Source organism: Aspergillus chevalieri, chromosome 7, assembly GCF_016861735.1.
Source record: "Aspergillus chevalieri M1 DNA, chromosome 7, nearly complete sequence".
In the NCBI taxonomy this organism is placed as follows: Eukaryota; Fungi; Ascomycota; class Eurotiomycetes; order Eurotiales; family Aspergillaceae; genus Aspergillus; species Aspergillus chevalieri.
In genome coordinates, this window is record NC_057368.1 from 1,921,911 (window position 1) to 1,940,429 (window position 18,519).

Genomic DNA, 18,519 nt, shown 5'->3' on the forward strand with positions numbered 1-18,519 from the left:
GCACTCAACAACAACAACAACAACAACAAACACGTCGACAACTGCCAACGCGCCGCCGCTATTTGACAGTTTCTGTCAATTCGTTGATTCGCTTTTCCCTATCCCATATATTACGTGTGCTCTGCGCGATTGGACAACTGTCACGGGTTTCCTCCCGTGTGTCGCCCAAGACCAATCTACTTGTCGCGCCAGGGACGGTTATCACATGCTTGATGCCTGAGGCCGACAAAGTGCTTGTATGATCCTGAGTCAAAAAGGAACCGGGGACACGGAATCTTGAAACAGTTTGCCTGCAAATATGATGAATTACGGAGGCCACCCCTTCCAGGCGCCGCCGCCGCCGCAACAGCAGCATCCCCGCCCAACATCGCATCAGCAACACCCTCAACACCATTCGTTACAATCTCCCTCCATGAGCGGCGCTGGCCATCCTGCTCATACTCACCCGAGACATGCCAATGGATCGATCCCTGGAGGTGCCAACCCGTTATTTCGGGGTCAGCCGCAGCCGACAACTACGGATCTAACCCATTCTCCTGATCTTCGCAAAATGACGACGCCGGTAACTTCCGCGCCGCTGGTCGGGCTGTCAGCAGGGGGTACTTTTAGTCCGTTCCCGGGGAATTTCCAGGCCCAGAATTCGTCTGAGATGTTGTCTCGGAATACGGACTCGGTGGGTGGGGTAAAAGATCCGTATCTGTCAATGCAGACACTCCAGAGGAACATCAATCCCATGGCGAATTTTCGTCCTCATCCCGCTGCTATGAACTCGGCTCTGTCACCTCATGCGCATGCCATGAATATTTCGTCATCATCGCAGTCGCCGCAGCAGTCATCACTCGAACGGTTACAGCATCCGCAAGTTCATCACCACCGTCAGGGTTCACATTCGGCAACATCGGCATCGCCCATGTTAGCGCCTAGTCCACGACCGCAGCAGCCGCCACTACCGCCTCCGCAATCGCAATCGCAATCGCAATCGCAATCGCAGTCGCAGTCGCAGTCGCAAGCACAGTCGCAACGTCCGCCTCATCATAGTCCGTATCAGACGCAACGACCGCAAGCGCAATATACTCAGGCACAGCATTATTCACCAGCGCAACAGCAGGCCCAATACCCATCACAGCAAGCGCAATACCCTCAACAGTTGCAATATCCACAGCAACCGCAACCGCAGCCTCAACCCCAACAGAGTTCATATCAACCGACGCAACGACCTCATTTCTCTCCCCAACAAGCATACCAATCACAACCGCAAGCGCGTCATTACCAACAGCCACAGCAGTCATTACCACAACCCCAACAACCTCAATATCAGACTCAGCAGAACCCATACGCGCCAAATCCATACCAGCAATTCCCCTTTCAACCTCATCAATATCATCACCCGCAATCGCAGCAGCATGCCTTGTTGCAGCAACAACAACAGCCGCCACAGCCACCGCCGCAGCAACAACTCCAGCAACCCCAACAACGGCCAGCAGTGACAACAGCGCCAGCCGCAACGACGGCGCCAATGTCAATGCCCTCGACTATTGGCGTTGCAGAGATTTTGACGACGGCAACAAAGCAAGAGCAAGATGAGGAGGAGAAACTGGCACCCCCAAAGAAACGCAGTAAGCCCGCACCAAAGCAGTCGCAACCATCAACATCAGCACCAGCACCAGCACCAGCACCAGCACCAGCACCAGCATCAGTCCCGCAGCAGTTGAATGGACCAGTCAAGTCCGAATCGGCCGGTGGTGCTGCTGGTACAGAAAACACACCCCGCCGTCGAGGAAGACCACGCAAGGCGGACAAAGCTGATGGAACTACACCAGCACAACCCAAACCAAAGCCAAAGGCCAAGTCGAAATCGACATCGTCGACACCAAACACGGCTCCAGCCAGTGTTCCTTATCAGCACCCGCATCCTGCTCCATCTCCTCATGTCCAGGCTGCTCCTCCGCCACCTGCACAAGCGCAGTTTGCACCGCACCTGCCGCAGCATCAACCCCAATTTCATTATTCTACCTTGCACGCCCATCCCCAACCTCCGCAGCAGCAACCGCAGCCACCACCTCCCTCCATTCCTCGACCGCACCACCTACAACAACAACACACTCAATCCCCGCAAGCACGCCCGGTCCAAATACAAGTCCAAGTCCCAGTCCCCTCCCCCGCAGCTCAACCCCAAGCTCAACAGCAGTCCCAACAATCCCCAGAAGGCCAACCCGAAGGACCACCCCAAAAGCGCCGCCGCGGCCGACCCCGCAAAGCCGACACCATCGCAGCAGGGGGGACAACTGCTGCCCCGCGTCCAAAACCCAAGAAACCAGCTGGTCCACCCAAGCCGTCAAAGACTGGGCGGCCTCGTGGTCGACCGCGCAAGGTGGACGTTGCTGCCCAGCAACAACAACAGGCCCAACAACAAGCGCAACAGCAGTCAGGGATGGGGACGGGTATAGAGCAGGGTAATCAGGCTGCGCCTGCACCCGCACCTGCGCCAACGCAGGCGCCGCCATCAATGGCGATGCATATGAGTACGTTGAATATGGGGATTGGGATGAATCCTGTTCCGAAAAGGGATATTCTTCATTCAATTGAGGGGATGAGGTGACCTCTTTTTTCGGCTCTAGTTTCGTTGTTTACTGATTTCTACAATATCTTCAAGTTTATTTTATTCTATTTTCTATGTCTATGTCCATGGGTGATTGGCTCCATTTGCTTCTTTTGGCTTGTATTGACTAATTATGCATTGTCTATTTTCGTTTTCGTTCCGAAGTTCGGTTTGGTCTCATCTGTCTTTTATTGCTTGTCGATTGATCGATTGCTATGAATTGAGCATTGCCATCTCTTTTCTTTTTACTCTTATTCTCTATTCCCCCTTCCTTTTGTCATGAAATTGCCATTCATCGTGCTTTGATTTGACGCATATCTGGCAGCGGCAGTCATTCACTAAAGTCCATATTTATGCATAATTGAATCAGAGGGTAAACCGCCAATCATCACCAACATACACTTTCCTTTCCCGTATAACCAACCCAAACCCTAACCAAAACGCCATGCCATGCCATCATCATCAAAGCTGGTACACACCAGCAATCCTCCCCCCTACCCCATCCCACTCCCGATCAACCTCTCTTGCCGCCTTCTCCACAATTTCCCTCCCCTCAACCTCCATCTCCCTCTCCCTCTCCTCCGCCTCCTCCCTTCCCCCAGGCACGCCCTCAACACCACTCCCAATCTCACTCGCCGGAACAGGCATCCCCTCCGCCGGCGACCCAACAGGCAGCGCATCAACCTCCGGTAAATCGTCAACACTAATCCCCAGATTCGGCGCTATACGGCGCATAAAGCTATCCGATAAAACAAACGCGCGGCGCGCCGCGGTGTCCCCATGGACGGACATGTGGTACAGCCAGCGCAGCGCTTTCTTGGTACAGTCTATCACCGTTGCGACCTGGAGTGTTGGAAGCGGGTTCATGCGCGGTCCTGTGCCGCCGTCGCCTTCGCTGCCGGGGTCCGCGGATGCCTCTGTTGGCACGGCGGTGCCGAAAACTGGCGCTTGTACTGATGTGCTGTATTTTTCCTCTGCAGGGGGGCTTGTTGGCCAGCTACTTAGTCCTAGTAGCAGTGCTGTGGTGGCTTGCATGATATAGTGGAGATGGTGCCACCATGGTGAGAGACGGGTTAGCGAGAGGATGTCCGGTTCGTCAGGGAGGAGGGAGAGTAGGGCGCAGGAGGCGCGGAGGCAGGAGAGGGACATTTCGGTGCGGAAGCGCACGCGGCGGGCCTTTGAGGTGTTGGGGATTGGGTGCAGGTGGGGGGTTGGGTTGGAGCGGGTGATGTCGGCTTGGGTGGTGTAGGTGCTTGTGTTGGATTCGGAGATTGGGTCGGAGGTGCAGCGGTTGCTGTTATCATCATCACCGTCGGTGTCGCCATCGGTATCGGCGTCTTTAGGGTTGTTGGTGTCGTTGTCGTCGCCGTTGGCGGTATGGCTAGGACCGATGTCTGTGGATGGAGCGATGTTTCTGGCATTCGCGTGCGTGAGACAGGGTCGACAGAGGGTAATCTTGGAACTGTAGAAGTGCATCGCAAGACTGAATTTTTCCCTTGCAAAGTTCCTCTCACTCTCTTTCTCTTTGCCTTCATCCCCATCGAACTCGCTTGTCACCAGCAAGTTGATATCCCCGTTCAACGCCTCCCGTCCACCAGTCGTCGTGAACCGATACACAGATGGAACTTTGGCGAGCCAGTTATCCAACTTGATTCCGTATTTCCGGATACGCTGCTCAATTTGCCCGGATCGTTCACGGATACCCTCTATGCTGTAGACTTTGTTGATGATGGCCTGCGTGATAAAGACCAGATCCACGAAGCAGAAGAAGAACGATGATGGACTAGGCCCGCATTTCTCAAGCCACTCGCCGTGGGCACGTGATTCTTCGTCTGATTGGAAGAGCGTTGGCTTGAAATATTTCTGGCGCAGGTTGATGTCCTGGAACAATTTGAGCACGTCCGGTCTGTCAAAGTATTCCTCTTCGTAGGGTACCGGTAAAGGCACGGAGCTGAGGCCTTCGCTCGCGCAGGAGACTCGCCCCGTCAGTCCCGCAATGGAGTGCTCGAGGATGTAGATTGACCACCAGAGACGACTGCGGGCTTCTTTGGCGGCGTGGTCAGTCCAGTCGTCTACGAAGCGGAGGTTTATGCCAAGGGATAGGGCGGAGCGGAAAGCCATGTTTGTGAATTTGGAGGCGCGATTAACCTGGCCTCGTGCCAAGAGGTAGAACGCAACTAGGAACTCAACCTGCACCTGCTGCAGATCTGAATGTTCGAAGAGCGTATCCTCTGTCAAACTCAGCTTCCGCGCCCTCGCCAGAAATACCAGACTATCCCTATCGTCTCCGACATCATCCCCTGTCAACCGACAATAGTGACACCCGATTGCAAATATCATATTCAGCACAGCAAGCCATTTCCGCGGTGGTCGGACACTGCTCGGCTGGCGGATAAAGCGTGCGTACTGCGAGGTAAATGCCTTTCTGCGGACAACGTTGAATGATGGATGGAAGACGAGCATGTATGCCGAGAAGTACTTATCAGCGAGATGTTTCGAGGGCACGGCGGAGGGATCCACTTCGTGGAACATGGGGATGTCGAGGTCGTCGAGGTAGTAGCTCATCAATGAAATTGGTACTTCTGGTCGTCCTCGTGAACAATCACCCGCTGGATCACCATCCTGAATCCCGTGTCGACTGCGATGTTTCGCTTCGTTTTCCAACTTCTGCATCCATGCTACTTCGGAGTTCTTCCCAAAGTACCCCGTCGCCCTTGTCTTCTCGTTGCGATTCAAATCCTCCTCCACCAGATCAATCGCATCAAGCGATCCCAGCGACGAAGTCTCACTTCCCCTATCCTCCTCTTCCTCCTGTCCATCATCAAGCTACATCCGTCAGCAAACCCAGTTGCCCTCCCTCTCCGCCAAAAGCAGACGCAGGGGACAAAACAAAAACACACCTTAAGAGCCTTCCTTATCCTCTTCGCAGCCGCAATATCTACATCCGGCTCCAACTCCCTCAACAACTCCTCATACCGCTCGACCTTTCTCCCCAGCGTTCCCAACTGCTTCTGCTCCCGCACCCGCTTCACATCCAAAAACGTACATGTGATCTTCTGCTCCACACACTGCCGACACATGGGCTTGTTGCCGTCGCACTTGATCTTCCGATTACGGCACGGCTCGCATGCGCGCGCGGAGCGGTGTCGACGGTATGTCGCGCTCTCACCACCTGTTCGGGGGATTGCGACTTTGGCTCCTCGTGGATGGGTATGAGGATGAAGTGGAGGCCGCAATGGCGCGACGCCGAAGGGTGGGGGTTTGGGGCCGTGACGAAGCTGTATGTGCCGGTGGGGGCGGGGGTACATCGTTCGACGGCGAGGACAGGCCTCTCGGAAACGGATTGAACATTGATGTTTCGAGATGGTTGTGGTTATGCCCCGGCATCAGGTAGGGGTCTACCATTGTGTGGTCAGATTTTATTTGCTGTTGCTGGTCCATTGGGCCTGTGCTTAGAGACGCGGAGGCCACCATGGATTGGTCCCAGGGCCAGCTTGTTGCTGCTGAGGAAGGAGGCATGGCTTCTTCGGAGAGGTCAATGTCCATTACATTGGTTCGTTGGGGGTTTTCGGGGTCGTAGGGTCTGAGGTGGTTGTGGTTGTGGTTGTCCATTGTGGCTAGCTATTCCATGTGGGTGCTTTCTGATTTGAGCTAGATCTCTCAATTGTGGAGGTATGGAGGTTGAAAAATGTTCAAAAAAGGAAAAGAGAATAAGTCCGTCCGGGGTATGTATGTATGATTTCATATCGTGACGTCACTGCCTAGCTACCTGTGGTTATCACCCCTGTATATAGTAGAGATATACATAGCAATTGCATTACTTACAGGCACTATTACCACTCCTCCTGCTTACAAGTAGTCCTCTCACTCGCAACCTCATCCTTCCCTAGACTCAAGCTCTCATACCGATCCAGCATATCAAAAAGCCCTAGCCCCGGATACTCCTGCAGATCTTCGCCGTCATGACTCCCATTCCCAAGCCCACTGTACCGCTCATCTTGGTTTAATTTCTCAAGACCCCTGGCATAGTCATCAAACCAGTTTTGTCCCTTTGCGATGACGTCTTCGTCGAATAGTTCTTTCAACTCTTCGGAAACGCTAGACTCACGGATGCGTTTCCCTTGCGATTTGGATCGTACCGATTGCCGGAAGATATGAAACAGATTGCGGCCGAGGCGCGAGCGGCTTGCAATTACAGAGAATGCACTGGAGAGAGAAAGGAAGTCGGGGTCTAGAATGTCGAAAGATTCGGATTCGAGCATGGTGAAGAGCGCCAGGTTGATGGCGTACATGGCAAAGTAGTGCGCGCGGGTCATACCGTATTCACGTCGATGTATACGCGCAAGGCTTGCGATGCCACGGGCAGCAGACTGTGTGACTTCCCAGGCGTCGTATTTGCTTGTCGGGCTCTGGCGCGGCTCGCTTTCTGGGGTTTTGGGGGCGTCAGATGTAGTGCTGGAGATGTCGTCGTCTGCATTGCAGAATACGTTGATGACCAGGGCGTAGTATCTCATTCTATAATAATCAGTTATGTTCTTGAATGAGTAAACCGGAGGGCACACCTGAGAAGAATAATATAAGGCGGCGGTTTCGTCTCCGGCCCAAAAATACCCGGCAAAGCATTATGCCACCTTTTTAACCGTTCATACAAATCCCCCTTCACCTGACGACGCTGCGAAGCCGAAGTCTCGCTCCTATCCTCCGAGAACAGTTCCTTCGAAATATCCAGTGCAATCTCGCTAAGATTACATGCCTCATCAAAGTACTGGCTCAGGTACGCTGGCCTGGCGTTACGATGCGAAGGATATGGAATCCAAAGATCGTTATCAGTAGATGCATTGCGGTCCATTCGGTTCATGTTGACTTTGGCGACTAGACTTGGTCGTAGGAAGCTAGTGTGGATTACACTGCAATTGTTAGATATGCATTACACGATAGAGTAGACGACTTACGTATCAACATGGAATAACCCCCAAGCAGTCCGCTTGAGAGAGGTATCCATATCAAAGGAAAGCTGCTCGGGAATTATCTTGGCTCTTTTATCTCCAATCAACCCGAGTGTTTCACCAGCTCGAATGGCCTGGTGCAGCATCAAGTAGCCCAAATCATCATCTTCCGAAAGCGCATACCTATCTGCTATTAGTGAACGCATCATAGTGCACCAGCACAATACACACCTCTCATATAAACAAAGCGTGCCCTGTAACGAGCACAGCCCAATCTTCGCCGTCTCTTGCTGCCTCAACCGCTCAGCTTCAGCAAGGAAATCCGCTCCTTTGGTCAGGATATCCCCGGGCACGACATATGCTTCTGTGAATTCCGAGAAATGCTGCAAGCGTTAGTCACGCCAGCGTAACAGAGTGACACCATCCAGAGAAGCCGGAGGAGAGGACATACACAAGCATTCGCCAAAATCGCATTCACCAAAAACGGACTACAAAACTCCGAGTCCAAATTCCCCAGCGCCATGTGCCTCAAAAACACATCCCGGTCTAAAAATGAATAGAACGGATAATCCCACGTGAAATACAACGATATCAAATGCGATACCAGATCATCGTCCTCAGTCACAGTCGTCCACGGCTTCGCAGGAACCTTGCACGGCGCCTCATCGCACAGAAAGTGTATATCCATAACCTTTCGCCGGAACGAGGGACTCGTGCCTTCGACGTTGAGCATCTGTCGTACATCTTCGAGTTTGTTGACCATTTCTTTGTTGTTTTCTTTGGAATGTGAGCTTGTGCTGTCGAGGCCGGCTAGGGTTTCGTCGATGTAGGTTCTGATTTCTTCGGCTGAGGCATCTTTGCGGATGATTTCGAGGAGTTTGAGGGCGTGCGATTCGTCCGCGGCACGAATCAACTTGAACAGGTCGTTCAGAAGGTCGCGGTGATACGTCAATTCATCAGCCGTGCGTTTCGCAGCGACCCGTCGTCTCTGGTCGAGCGATTCATCAAACACACAAACCCGGTTAAACGCTCGGCAGTTATCACACGGCGCTGTTCCAGAGCACTAACCAACACCTGTTAGCACCAACCACACCTTATCCAAATCATTCACCCAGAAAGAGGCGAGACATACCTTTCTTTTCGACTTCTTACAAGCCAAACAAGCCGTTGACACCCTCTTCTTCCACTGACTATTCCCCCCGCTCCCACTCCCACGGCCACTCCCACCACTCGTCGGTGCTTGTCCATACCCTCCTCCACTAGAACTAGGACCCCCAACAGTACTCCCAGCACTATAAGCAATGCTTGATCTAGACTCCCCAGACGGGCTCGGCAGACTAGGCGCTTCTTCAGACGTCGGCGACGGGCCCGGCGCGATCTGGCGGTAATATTGCGATTCGTTCATGTTGTCGTTATCGTGGTCGTTGTGCGGTATGGAGACATGTCAGATTCGGTCGTTTGTAAGGTAGAATGTGAATCAACCGTGGTGTTGCAGGCGGGCGACGCAGAGATAGAGTTGGTGATGTACCATTGCAGAAAAGGAAAGCTGGGGTATTAAAGTCATGGCGAAAGAGGAACAGGACGATACCTCAAACATGCTGGGCAGATGGCATGACGCATAACCGGAATTGAAGTCCGGCCATACAACGTTCACAGGGCATGGCACCTATTCTATTCCCAGACAAAGTCAAACTATGGTAGGACAATAAATATAGATAGCTGAGTCTTGGTTTTTTTTTTTTTTCCCTTTAATCTTTCTTTTTGCCGTGCAGAAAAGTTGGTGCTGGTTTTGAATCGAGACAGTACAGAGTAGAGGCCTTCGCCGGAAATGGCACCCACCAACAACATGCACGACAGGCACGTGATATAAACCTCTGCTATGCTCGACTACAAATCAAGACTCATTGAAATCGTGTACCATGGCTGGATTAAAGTGACTAAACAACACGCCAGATACATAACACTACCTACAGAAGCCCATGACCATCATGGCGCCTCCTTGACATCCGCACAGAGATATCCCCATGATAAAACTAATAGACCAACCCAAATTCAGGGCATACCTATCGCCTCAATGCTGAAGAAGACCCGTCCCTATCGGAATTAGGGCCTGTGCAAGGAAAAAGACATTAAACGCGGTAAAAGAAAAGATAACGTGGACGGGTAGAACAGATAAAAGAAATGATAAAGCCGAGTCCCTTAGTGCTCCAGGATTCTCAGGCTTCCCTGAACGACACAGTTCTCGAGAACCGAACCAGGAGGAATGTCTATTGTGCTGCTCTCTGAAGCCACAATGATGACAGTACCCTTCAAGGTGACGTTACGACCCAGGTTGACGGCACCGGTAATGGTCAAGTGGTCCAGCTCGACAATGCGAGGAATGCTGGGAATACGCTTCTGGAAGTCCGAGACCTTCTTGAAGTCGGATCCGAGCTTGATCACGGGCACACCACCGAAGCGGTTGGGATCCATGAGGAGCTGACCGTGCTCAAGACGGTAGAGGTCCGACTTGACGAGCAAGAGGTCAGAGCAGGTCTTGACGGGCAAGAAGCGACGACGGGGCACGTTGACACCGTGGGCGTTCTTGAAGTGGCGAATGGCAGCACCGACAGCAGTCTCGAGCTGGTAGATGGCCTGGTCGGCCTCACCCTTCTTGTCAGCGGGGATGGACTTCTCGTTGGCGATAATCTCCATCTCGAGCTCGTTCTCCTCAACAACACGCTTGATGGCACGGAGGTTCATCCAGATGTTGTTGGTGTTGAAGTACTTGAACTTCTTGATGGACTTGAACTCATTGACATGCTCCTTGGGGACCTGGGCAATTTCCAGGAGACGGGCCTTGCCCTCGTAGTCGATGATGGTACCACCCTTGACGTCGGCCTTGGTCTTGTCGGTCAACTCCATGATGTACTCCGAGCCGGTGTCGGCCATGTGCTGCAGGATACGGAGGTCAACGACAGCACCAAGGTTGTCCGCGTTGGACAGGAAGATATACTCGACACCACGCTCAAGGAGCTTGTCGAGGGTGCCTGAGTTGTAGAGGGACTCAAACACGTCACCGTGGCCAGGGGGGTACCAGTCCTGCAGGGGAGCGTCGAAACTCTTTGGAGCGGGCAGGAGCGAGTCCTTGACGATACGGGGGTAGCGAGACTGGTTGAAGGTGATGATGTCGACGTTGTGACCCTGGTACTTCTTGATGATGGACTGGGTGTCCTGGTCGGTGTTGAAGGAGTTCATGAGGACGAAAGGAACGTTGACATTGTAGGTGCGGTTCAGATACTCGATCTGACGCACGGACAAGTCAAGGAAGGACATGCCTTCACGGACCTCAATGACCGACTTAGGGCCAACGCAACCCATCGAGGTACCGAGACCGCCATTCAGCTTGACAACAGCCAGCTTGTTGAGGAACTCAACAGAGGCCTCGTTGCCCAAGTCGTTGTAGTCGACGACCTGAGAAGGTTGAGGCGGGGCGATGCGATCCCAGTTGACGGCGTTGCCCTTGGCCTTGTCATTCAAGAAACGGCGGAAGAGAGCAAAGAAATTGTCCATCTCAGCCTCGAAACGTTTCTTCTCCTGGGGATCAGGGACGGTCTCGGAGAGGGCGTTCAAGGCGTTACGCATCTGCGAAGCGGCCACGCTAGTGGAGGCATTCTCGAAGGCCTGGAGAGGGTAGGATTTGGTCAGAGAACGTTGACGAGAAGAGCAAATGAAAGGCATGTTGCAACGAAATCCCGAAATGAGAGTAAAATAGACAGGTAACAGTGGTTGCAGCAGTAATGAATGCGAGAGGTAAAACGGTAGATGGAGCAGTAAACGATGGTGGCGGGAGTAGAATGAAGGGCAAAAAGAAGAATCAGAGGAAGCAAACGAAGACGAGAGGCATATATAGACACCATCCATCTAAAGGGAAAGCGCTATCCGTCCATCTGTTTTGAATACTGCGACCGCACCGCAGGAAGGAACCACCACCACCACCGCAACAGCAACAGCAACAACAGCAACAACGGCAACAACGGCAACAACGGCAACAACGGCAACAACGGCAACAACGACTCTCGTCAACTTACCATGTGCGACTGGGACTTGCCGTGGTGCTTGCCAAAGCCACCCTGGGAGGCCTCATTGGCAGGAGCTCTGAGGTGCGAGGGAATTGCGTTTGCGGCCATTGTGAAAGGTGCTATTCGTAGGGAAGGAAAGAGGAGAGGTGGTCAATCGGCGTGTCAGGACTGTCGGGAGTCAATCAGCAACAGCTCAACAACAGAGAGAATTATCTCAATGATGAGAGTAAGAGAAGAGTATGTGAGGAGGGAAAGAGAGAAGGAGGATTGAGAGAAAAGGGAGGGAGAGAGAGAAGTAGGGGAGATTCCAGTTGCCACGCCAGAAAGGGACCGCCGTCGATCGTCGGGTGTGGCTGGCGACGACAAGCTTCCGTCATTGGCACGTACCTGTACAGTTCCCGATGTTGAGTATTAGAGAAGTACAATTATTAGAGAAGGCGAGAGCGTAGTGAAAAGAGAAGAAAAAAAGAAGAGAAGAAAAAAGCAGAGATTTAAGAGGAGCAGAAATTGAGAGGGAAAAAAGAGGAATACGTAAACAATAAAAGGAGGACGATGATGATAATTATAGGGCCAAGTGGGGTACTGTCCAGGTGGACTGGTGTACTTGTATATAGGAGCGTGTCCTGTATATAGTAGCAGAATGCAATAGTCTCACCATAGTCTTTTTACAGATATTTATCTACTGCTCTAGAATCCTCTATTCTGTTCAGTTCCCCTCAGGTTCGCCGACGCTATAAATAATATTTCATTTGCTGTCACCAATAACAGTACGTACTCCGTAGTGGGTTCGATATCCGAAGACCCTTCCCTCCAATCCGCTCCATTCCAATCGCATTCCGGAATCCAAGACAAGAACTACAATAATAATAGCTTATGGGTATATAGTTCTCTGCGTATGCAATGGATGCGGTGTCTCTATGGTGTCCCACTACTCATGTCCTACTACTTAGTAGTACTATACCGGTGTACCTGTACCATGTAGTAGCCCTACGCCACAACCACGATATTTTTGGACCCTGTCAATTTATTATCTTTAGTTTGTAGTCTGGAACGTCACACTGATGCCCCCCCTTTCTCTACGTTTCCGACCCCTCTATTACCGCTTCCGGACACACGTGACTTCCACGTGATACACACCGCATGCAGGATATACAATTCCATTATCATCATGGCTAGCAACAAAAAAAAAAAAAAAGCAAACACGCAAAGGATATCATACCACACACAATAACTTATGTACCGTTCTAAAGCAATGTAAAACAATGAAGAAAAATGAAACATGATCATGCCCCACTAACGCTCCTCTTACTCAAGAAGCTGCGACGGCCTAGCTTCTTCGAGTCCGGGCTATCCATTATTTCCGACACATTGTCGCCAGTGTTAGAGTGAGATGTAGTCGGACGGAGCGATGCCGATTCCGGCGAGCTGAAGCTGCTGCGGATCGAAACGCTTCCGTTACCAACGGTGACAGCCTTCTCCTGTCCGGCGCCAGAGCCTTGGTTGCTCACGAAGAAGAGGGCCTCGCCCAGAAGGTCGTCAGAACCAAACGTCGCGTGGTCGACCACTCGGATATGGTACTGAGCGTCCTCCGTAGTGTTGTGCACCCGGCAGGTTTCGTGAGAAGAGTCAAACTGCACCGCGCCACCGCTTGCCTTGATTGCCTTGGACTTGTGCACATCCTTATTGCCCTTCTTGACGAACACGCGAATGTTGGCTCCAGATGGGAACCCGCTAGCCGAGACGATGGAGATGGTTGCAGTGCCGGTGTCTCCCTTGCCACCACCACCGCCGATGCCGAGACGGTCGCTAAAGTGCGAGGCCACGCTGCGTGTCCGCTCGTGTCGCTGGCTGTTGGCAGACGAGCCTGGTGGAGTAGGGCCCTCAACGAGGACTGCAGACGGCGCCAGGTTTCCAACGGCGTCTTCACTCTCAGCTGGCTCCTCAGCAGCATCACCACTGGTGGTAGATGAAGCGTCATCACCACCGCCCTTGGAGAATCGCGACTTGATGCCGTGCTTGAGGAACGATGCTCCCTTGATAACGTTGCCTCCAACGAAACCAACACCCTTGACGGGCGCCCCAACAATCTTGCCGGGGGTGGCGAACGTACCCGAGAAAGTAGACGATCCCTGTCGCGCACGCATCACGTAGGTGGGCTTGAAGAGCAACTTCAAGCGGATGGCACCCGACTTGCCGTCCAGGGTGAGGGACACCTCCTGGCTGTGGAACGGTTCCAACGTTTCAAGATTGATCGGGGTACCACCCAGGTAATCGGCTTTGTCTCCAAAGTCCCAGTCGTACACATCGACGCGGAAGTCGGAGCCGATACGGGTCTTGACCGGAGTCTCGAAAAATTCATTCCAAGCTGGGTGGAGAGTCTTCTTCTGCACCTTGGTTTTGAAAATTTCTTTGTCCTCCAGTCGGAATTTGCAGTACGGGTCACTGAAACCGTTACGGTCGGCCGACGGAAGCTCCGCGGCGTCCAACACGTCCACACGCAGAGTACCCATGTTGTTGATACTCTCGGAAGGATCGAGCTTCATCTTGACGGGAATGTACCTGGCACTGACCGTGACTTTGCTCACTTCCCCGTGCTCGCTACGCAGGGCCAATTCCGTTGGGTTGTACTACATAAAGTTAGAATAAGAACAGCTGTCACGGAAAAGAGGAAACCACGTACAAGAATACGTTGCAAAGTCGTAAAGGTGTCTCCGGCCAACTTGGCAACGGAATGTTCATCACTGTCGTCCTTGGGGTCGTTCTTATCCACCAGGCGCAGCGTGATCTTGGAGAACTCAAGCTCACGCACAAAAGCGTCGCCAACATCTCCAAGCTTGACTGATTTCGAGCGAAGCTTAGGTGAAACGTAGGCGGGGAACATGTAGTCGTCCATTACAGCTTCCAACTGCACGTTGGAATGGGCAAGCTGCACCTCGTGGAACTTGTAGACGATGAATCCAGACTCTGGTATTTCAGTCAGTCTTGGTTATTCATAGATGAAGAGGAAAGAGATACATACCGTAGTTGTGAAGATCTTCCACACCAACGTAGGTTTTGGGAATCTGGGTCGACTTGATCGACATGGCCTCCGAGTCCTTGGCAGTTGTAGGACGAGATCCGACGGTCTCGAGACTGGCACGGCCGTTGGCTTCGCCATTGGACGTGGTGCCGTTCGTGACCTTCGAGTCCGTGCTGAGCGATTTGGAGTGAGACACCTTGGGTCTGGATTCGGTGCTCCTCCTTGACAGAGTCGGAGTCGGAGGTTCGCCATTGGTGTCCTCTTGCTCCGCTTCTTCCTCTTCAGCCTCCTCTTCGGGGTTGACAACAGGGATGCTAGGATAGAAGGCGACTGTGTAGTGAATAGTACCCTTGGGCTGTCCATTGCCGATCTTGAGGTTACTGGAGACAGGTTGCTTCTCGTCATCAATGTCATACTCGCCAGTCTCCGTCTCGTGGACGTAATCGGAAGCTGACAGTTCGACAGAGCCTAGGGATCGGTCGCTACCCATGGATTCCTCGTCCATGACCTCCACTGCGAGTTTCTCGCGAGGGCTATGGATCGGAACATAAACCACTTCGTCCCATTCGGGGTTCAAGTTGTTGCGGAATGTCACCGTACGAGCCTTCATGATACCAGAAAGCATCACCCGAGCGTAAGGATCAGACTTGCCCATCGTCTCCAGGTTGCGGAGATTAGTCGCGCTCTTGAAGTGGAAACGCATGACGCCGATCGGGTCGACATAGCCAGCACTGCCCGAGATACCTCCCACAGCCACGGGCTTCCACTGCAGCGTCAGTTTGGCACGACCAGTCTTAGCCCCGTGCAAATGGAACCAGTCCTGGCCCTTCTCATTCATCTTGATCAAGTCGTTCAATCTGATCTGGTACTTGCCAATAATCGGATCCGCCACAATGTCGCGATCATCCTTAATTACCAAACCCAAACGAGCCGACTTCCGATCCGTGACCAGGAATTCCTTGGACGCATTTTGGAAAATGGGGTTGTTGGTACGCTTGAGCTTCTTCGTGATATGGATTTCCTTGCCGTTGAGGAGAAGTACACCGTAGGGGTTGAGCTGGCCCACGATACTCTTGTGCGCGTCCAAGTCCTTGGCCTGCTCAACCGTAAACCGAGCAATGCCAGTGTTGAGCTCGGGAGCGGGCTCCATCTCGCCATTTTCCAATTTCCGGCCTTCGAGAACGGGAAAGAACCGCACATCGGCATGAATTACACCGCGAGTTCGGCCGCTAGCCATGACATCGAGGTAAATACTCTCGTGCTCAGACTGCTCTTCCAGCCGGTCCAAAGCAAAAGTGGCTGTTCCCAGTTCCTTGTCCTTTCGGAATTCGTTCCAGTCGTAGGGGTGGATGGTCAAGGCGTCGGCAAACGAGGTGATAATTACGTACACAGTGTCACCCCATCGGGGGCTATCGGTGTCGTGAACGGTCTTGGTCCGGCCCAGTTCGTTGCGGCTGTTGAGCGCGACGGTGGCATACGGATCAGGAGTGCCCGAGAACTTGTCGGGGTTCTTCAGGTGATGAGCTCCGTGCAGTGTGATAGCCACGACACCGATGGCTTGGTCGACGGGGTTTCCGGCCAGCATCTTGGCAATCTCGACGGGGAAGACGTTAGGAGCATACATCATGGGACCGAGGTTGTTGTGGATCTGATCTTTGATGAAGCTTTCGAGACCAGGAATGAAGTTGATATCAAAGCCCAGGGTGTCACCACCGAGCGGCTTGCAGACGTAGTCAATCTCAGGGCGGTCCAGGAAGCAAACGTCGACACGCTCAATGTGCGGGAAGGGAATCTGGAGCTTGACCTTGACTCGCATCAAACCGCTGCAGGCCATGTCTTCCACGATCACGTCGAGACCCTTGCTGACAACACCCTTACCCAAACGAACTTCGAGAACAACCTTGGGGTTGATCTTGTTCTTGAGCTGGCGCGCTGTCAAGTCCATGGTGTCGTTGGGCGTAAAGCTGAATTTCCAGTCCATGACGACGGTGTCGACTTCGGTCTTGGGGTATGTCTTGACGTGCTCCAAGCGCGGCGGCTTCGTACCGAGGATGAAGGTCTTCAGACGCAAGCTGTCAAGCATGGCCGGAGTGGCCGTACTAAGGACCTGGTCGACGGAGTTGATGATCGAGTCACAGAGAACGGGGGCGTAGATAGGCCAGAACTTCACGAGGAAACTGTTGATCCATTCAAGACTCTCGGTGTCGGTTTCTAAACGCTGCTTGGCCATTTCGCGGTTGATATCGTCGCGGAAGTTTCGACGAACACGGCGCAGGGAGGTACGGTAGTAGGTACTACAGGCGGCCATGACGATAAAGATCCAGGCAAGACCCCCTCCTAGAATAGCAATCACCCAGGAACCAAGACAGGCAAAAACGATGACACCGGCATTGTGATACCAATCTGGACGGCACAAAGTCAGTCAGCTACTGAATGCAAGGAGCATTAGCCTGGATTCTTACCTCCGAAGAACTTGTCATCCAATTTGCCTTCCAGGAAGGTTTGGTGGTCTAATAATGTGCCTTCTTCCTGTTCTCCTTCGGTCGTTTCATGAACAAATTGCGGCTGCCAACCAGTCCTGTCGCGAGCCCATCGCATATCCTCCTCTACGGCGGCCTCTGCTTCCTCCTTCTTCCCTTCCTCGGCAGCTGCTTCTTCCCGCTTGAGCAGGTCCGTGGCCGACCTCATGGGAGGGAGTTCGTATTCATCGGCTCCGCCATTATCCTGAGCGGTCGTGTTAATAAACGGCTTGAAGCAATTGACTCAAGAAAAAACACACCTTATCCGTGATAACAGCAGTTCCTTTTGGTTTGTGTTCATGGTGGAAATTTGGAGGCACACGCTATTTCCACGACAGTCAGTTAGGCTACAACCGATTGAGATCTCAACAGCAGAATTTGACCTACAGCTTGTGCCGCGGCGGCTTTGTCCTCGGGAGAAGCATCAGGATCGAATTGGTAAGCAGGCATGCCAGCCTTCTTGGTCTCCTCGAGCAAAGCCTTTTCGACATCTTCGGGGCGCAAGTTGGACTGGGGGTCCTGAGCCGCAATCTGGGCGGTCTCGATAGCTCCCTGCTGCCTCAATTCGGCCTCCTCACCATGCTGGGACGCCATTGCGCTGAGGCGGGGATTGAGGAGGAGAGGGGGATAGACAGACGGAGGCAGAGAGACTTTTAGCCGCCTACTACGAGACTCTCGAGGAGCTCAGTCTGGAAAAGAGTCAGGCGGATCCGAGGGACTAGTATACGGAGTAACGTAGGTAGGGAGGGAGAACGACGGGGAGAACAGTGGGAGAGTAAGAGAAGGGAAAGATTGGAGGAAAAGAGAAGAAGGAAAAGAAAAAGATTCGGAGACGGAACGAGCGAAGAACGTCAGAAGAGGCGGCTGGTTCTGCGGCCTCCGCAGCGGGGACGGGCTGATTGATTGACTTACAGCTCAACTCCGCGAGGGACGATCGGGTTCGTATTGCGAGAGATAGCGACAATTTCGGTCGGGGAGTGTTATCAAGGAGAAAGGACAGAGGGAATTGAGTAACGAGGGGTGATAGTGAGGTAACAGTGATGATAGCAAACAGAAGAAAAAATAAGAGAGAAGAGGACAGATCTGGGACCAAAAGGACGAATTCGGCGTATCGAAAGGAGATTCAGCTGTGGCTGGCGCATGAGCCACAGATGTACGGTATTACCGATAGAAAAGAAATCAGTGGACAGAGATGACGTCGTAGAGTGCAGTAACAAAGTACTGATACGTACTGATACTGTACAGTACAGCTCACGATCGACCTGTGGCGCAGCAGTGGAGCCGATCTATTGGAAATGTGTCCCATTTCGGAAATGTGCTTACGTAGGCACCGCCACGTTGAATTTGGACAAGTACAGACGGGGTTCTGGAATCG

The 18,519-nt window shown here is 52.7% G+C and overlaps 6 protein-coding genes across 6 annotated transcripts; 1 reads left to right on the plus strand and 5 right to left on the minus strand.

Moving 5' to 3' along the window:
* Positions 1-298: 298 nt before the first annotated feature.
* Positions 299-2,599, plus strand: ACHE_70659S (uncharacterized protein; the record flags this gene model as incomplete). The annotated part of the gene is made up of 1 exon (XM_043283016.1): positions 299-2,599. One exon carries the CDS (start codon positions 299-301, stop codon positions 2,597-2,599), a length of 2,301 nt encoding a protein of 766 aa, XP_043140338.1.
* A 462-nt stretch (positions 2,600-3,061) lies between these two features.
* Positions 3,062-5,679, minus strand: ACHE_70660A (uncharacterized protein; the record flags this gene model as incomplete). Its single annotated transcript, XM_043283017.1, has 2 exons — positions 3,062-5,425; positions 5,500-5,679. The coding sequence occupies 2 exons, from the start codon at positions 5,677-5,679 to the stop codon at positions 3,062-3,064; spliced, it is 2,544 nt and encodes an 847-aa protein (XP_043140339.1).
* An 85-nt stretch (positions 5,680-5,764) lies between these two features.
* On the minus strand, positions 5,765-6,211 carry ACHE_70661A (uncharacterized protein; the record flags this gene model as incomplete). Its single annotated transcript, XM_043283018.1, has 1 exon — positions 5,765-6,211. The coding sequence occupies one exon, from the start codon at positions 6,209-6,211 to the stop codon at positions 5,765-5,767; it is 447 nt and encodes a 148-aa protein (XP_043140340.1).
* Positions 6,212-6,432: 221 nt separating this feature from the next.
* ACHE_70662A (uncharacterized protein) lies at positions 6,433-8,950 on the minus strand (the record flags this gene model as incomplete). Its single annotated transcript, XM_043283020.1, has 6 exons — positions 6,433-7,114; positions 7,162-7,506; positions 7,552-7,728; positions 7,777-7,928; positions 7,997-8,608; positions 8,678-8,950. The coding sequence occupies 6 exons, from the start codon at positions 8,948-8,950 to the stop codon at positions 6,433-6,435; spliced, it is 2,241 nt and encodes a 746-aa protein (XP_043140341.1).
* A 794-nt stretch (positions 8,951-9,744) lies between these two features.
* On the minus strand, positions 9,745-11,714 carry ugp1 (UTP glucose-1-phosphate uridylyltransferase; the record flags this gene model as incomplete). Its single annotated transcript, XM_043283021.1, has 2 exons — positions 9,745-11,208; positions 11,616-11,714. 2 exons carry the CDS (start codon positions 11,712-11,714, stop codon positions 9,745-9,747), a joined length of 1,563 nt encoding a protein of 520 aa, XP_043140342.1.
* Positions 11,715-12,889: 1,175 nt separating this feature from the next.
* ACHE_70664A (putative membrane bound C2 domain protein (vp115)) lies at positions 12,890-17,738 on the minus strand (the record flags this gene model as incomplete). The annotated part of the gene is made up of 6 exons (XM_043283022.1): positions 12,890-14,233; positions 14,287-14,570; positions 14,626-17,028; positions 17,088-17,349; positions 17,405-17,467; positions 17,532-17,738. 6 exons carry the CDS (start codon positions 17,736-17,738, stop codon positions 12,890-12,892), a joined length of 4,563 nt encoding a protein of 1,520 aa, XP_043140343.1.
* Positions 17,739-18,519: the final 781 nt, after the last annotated feature.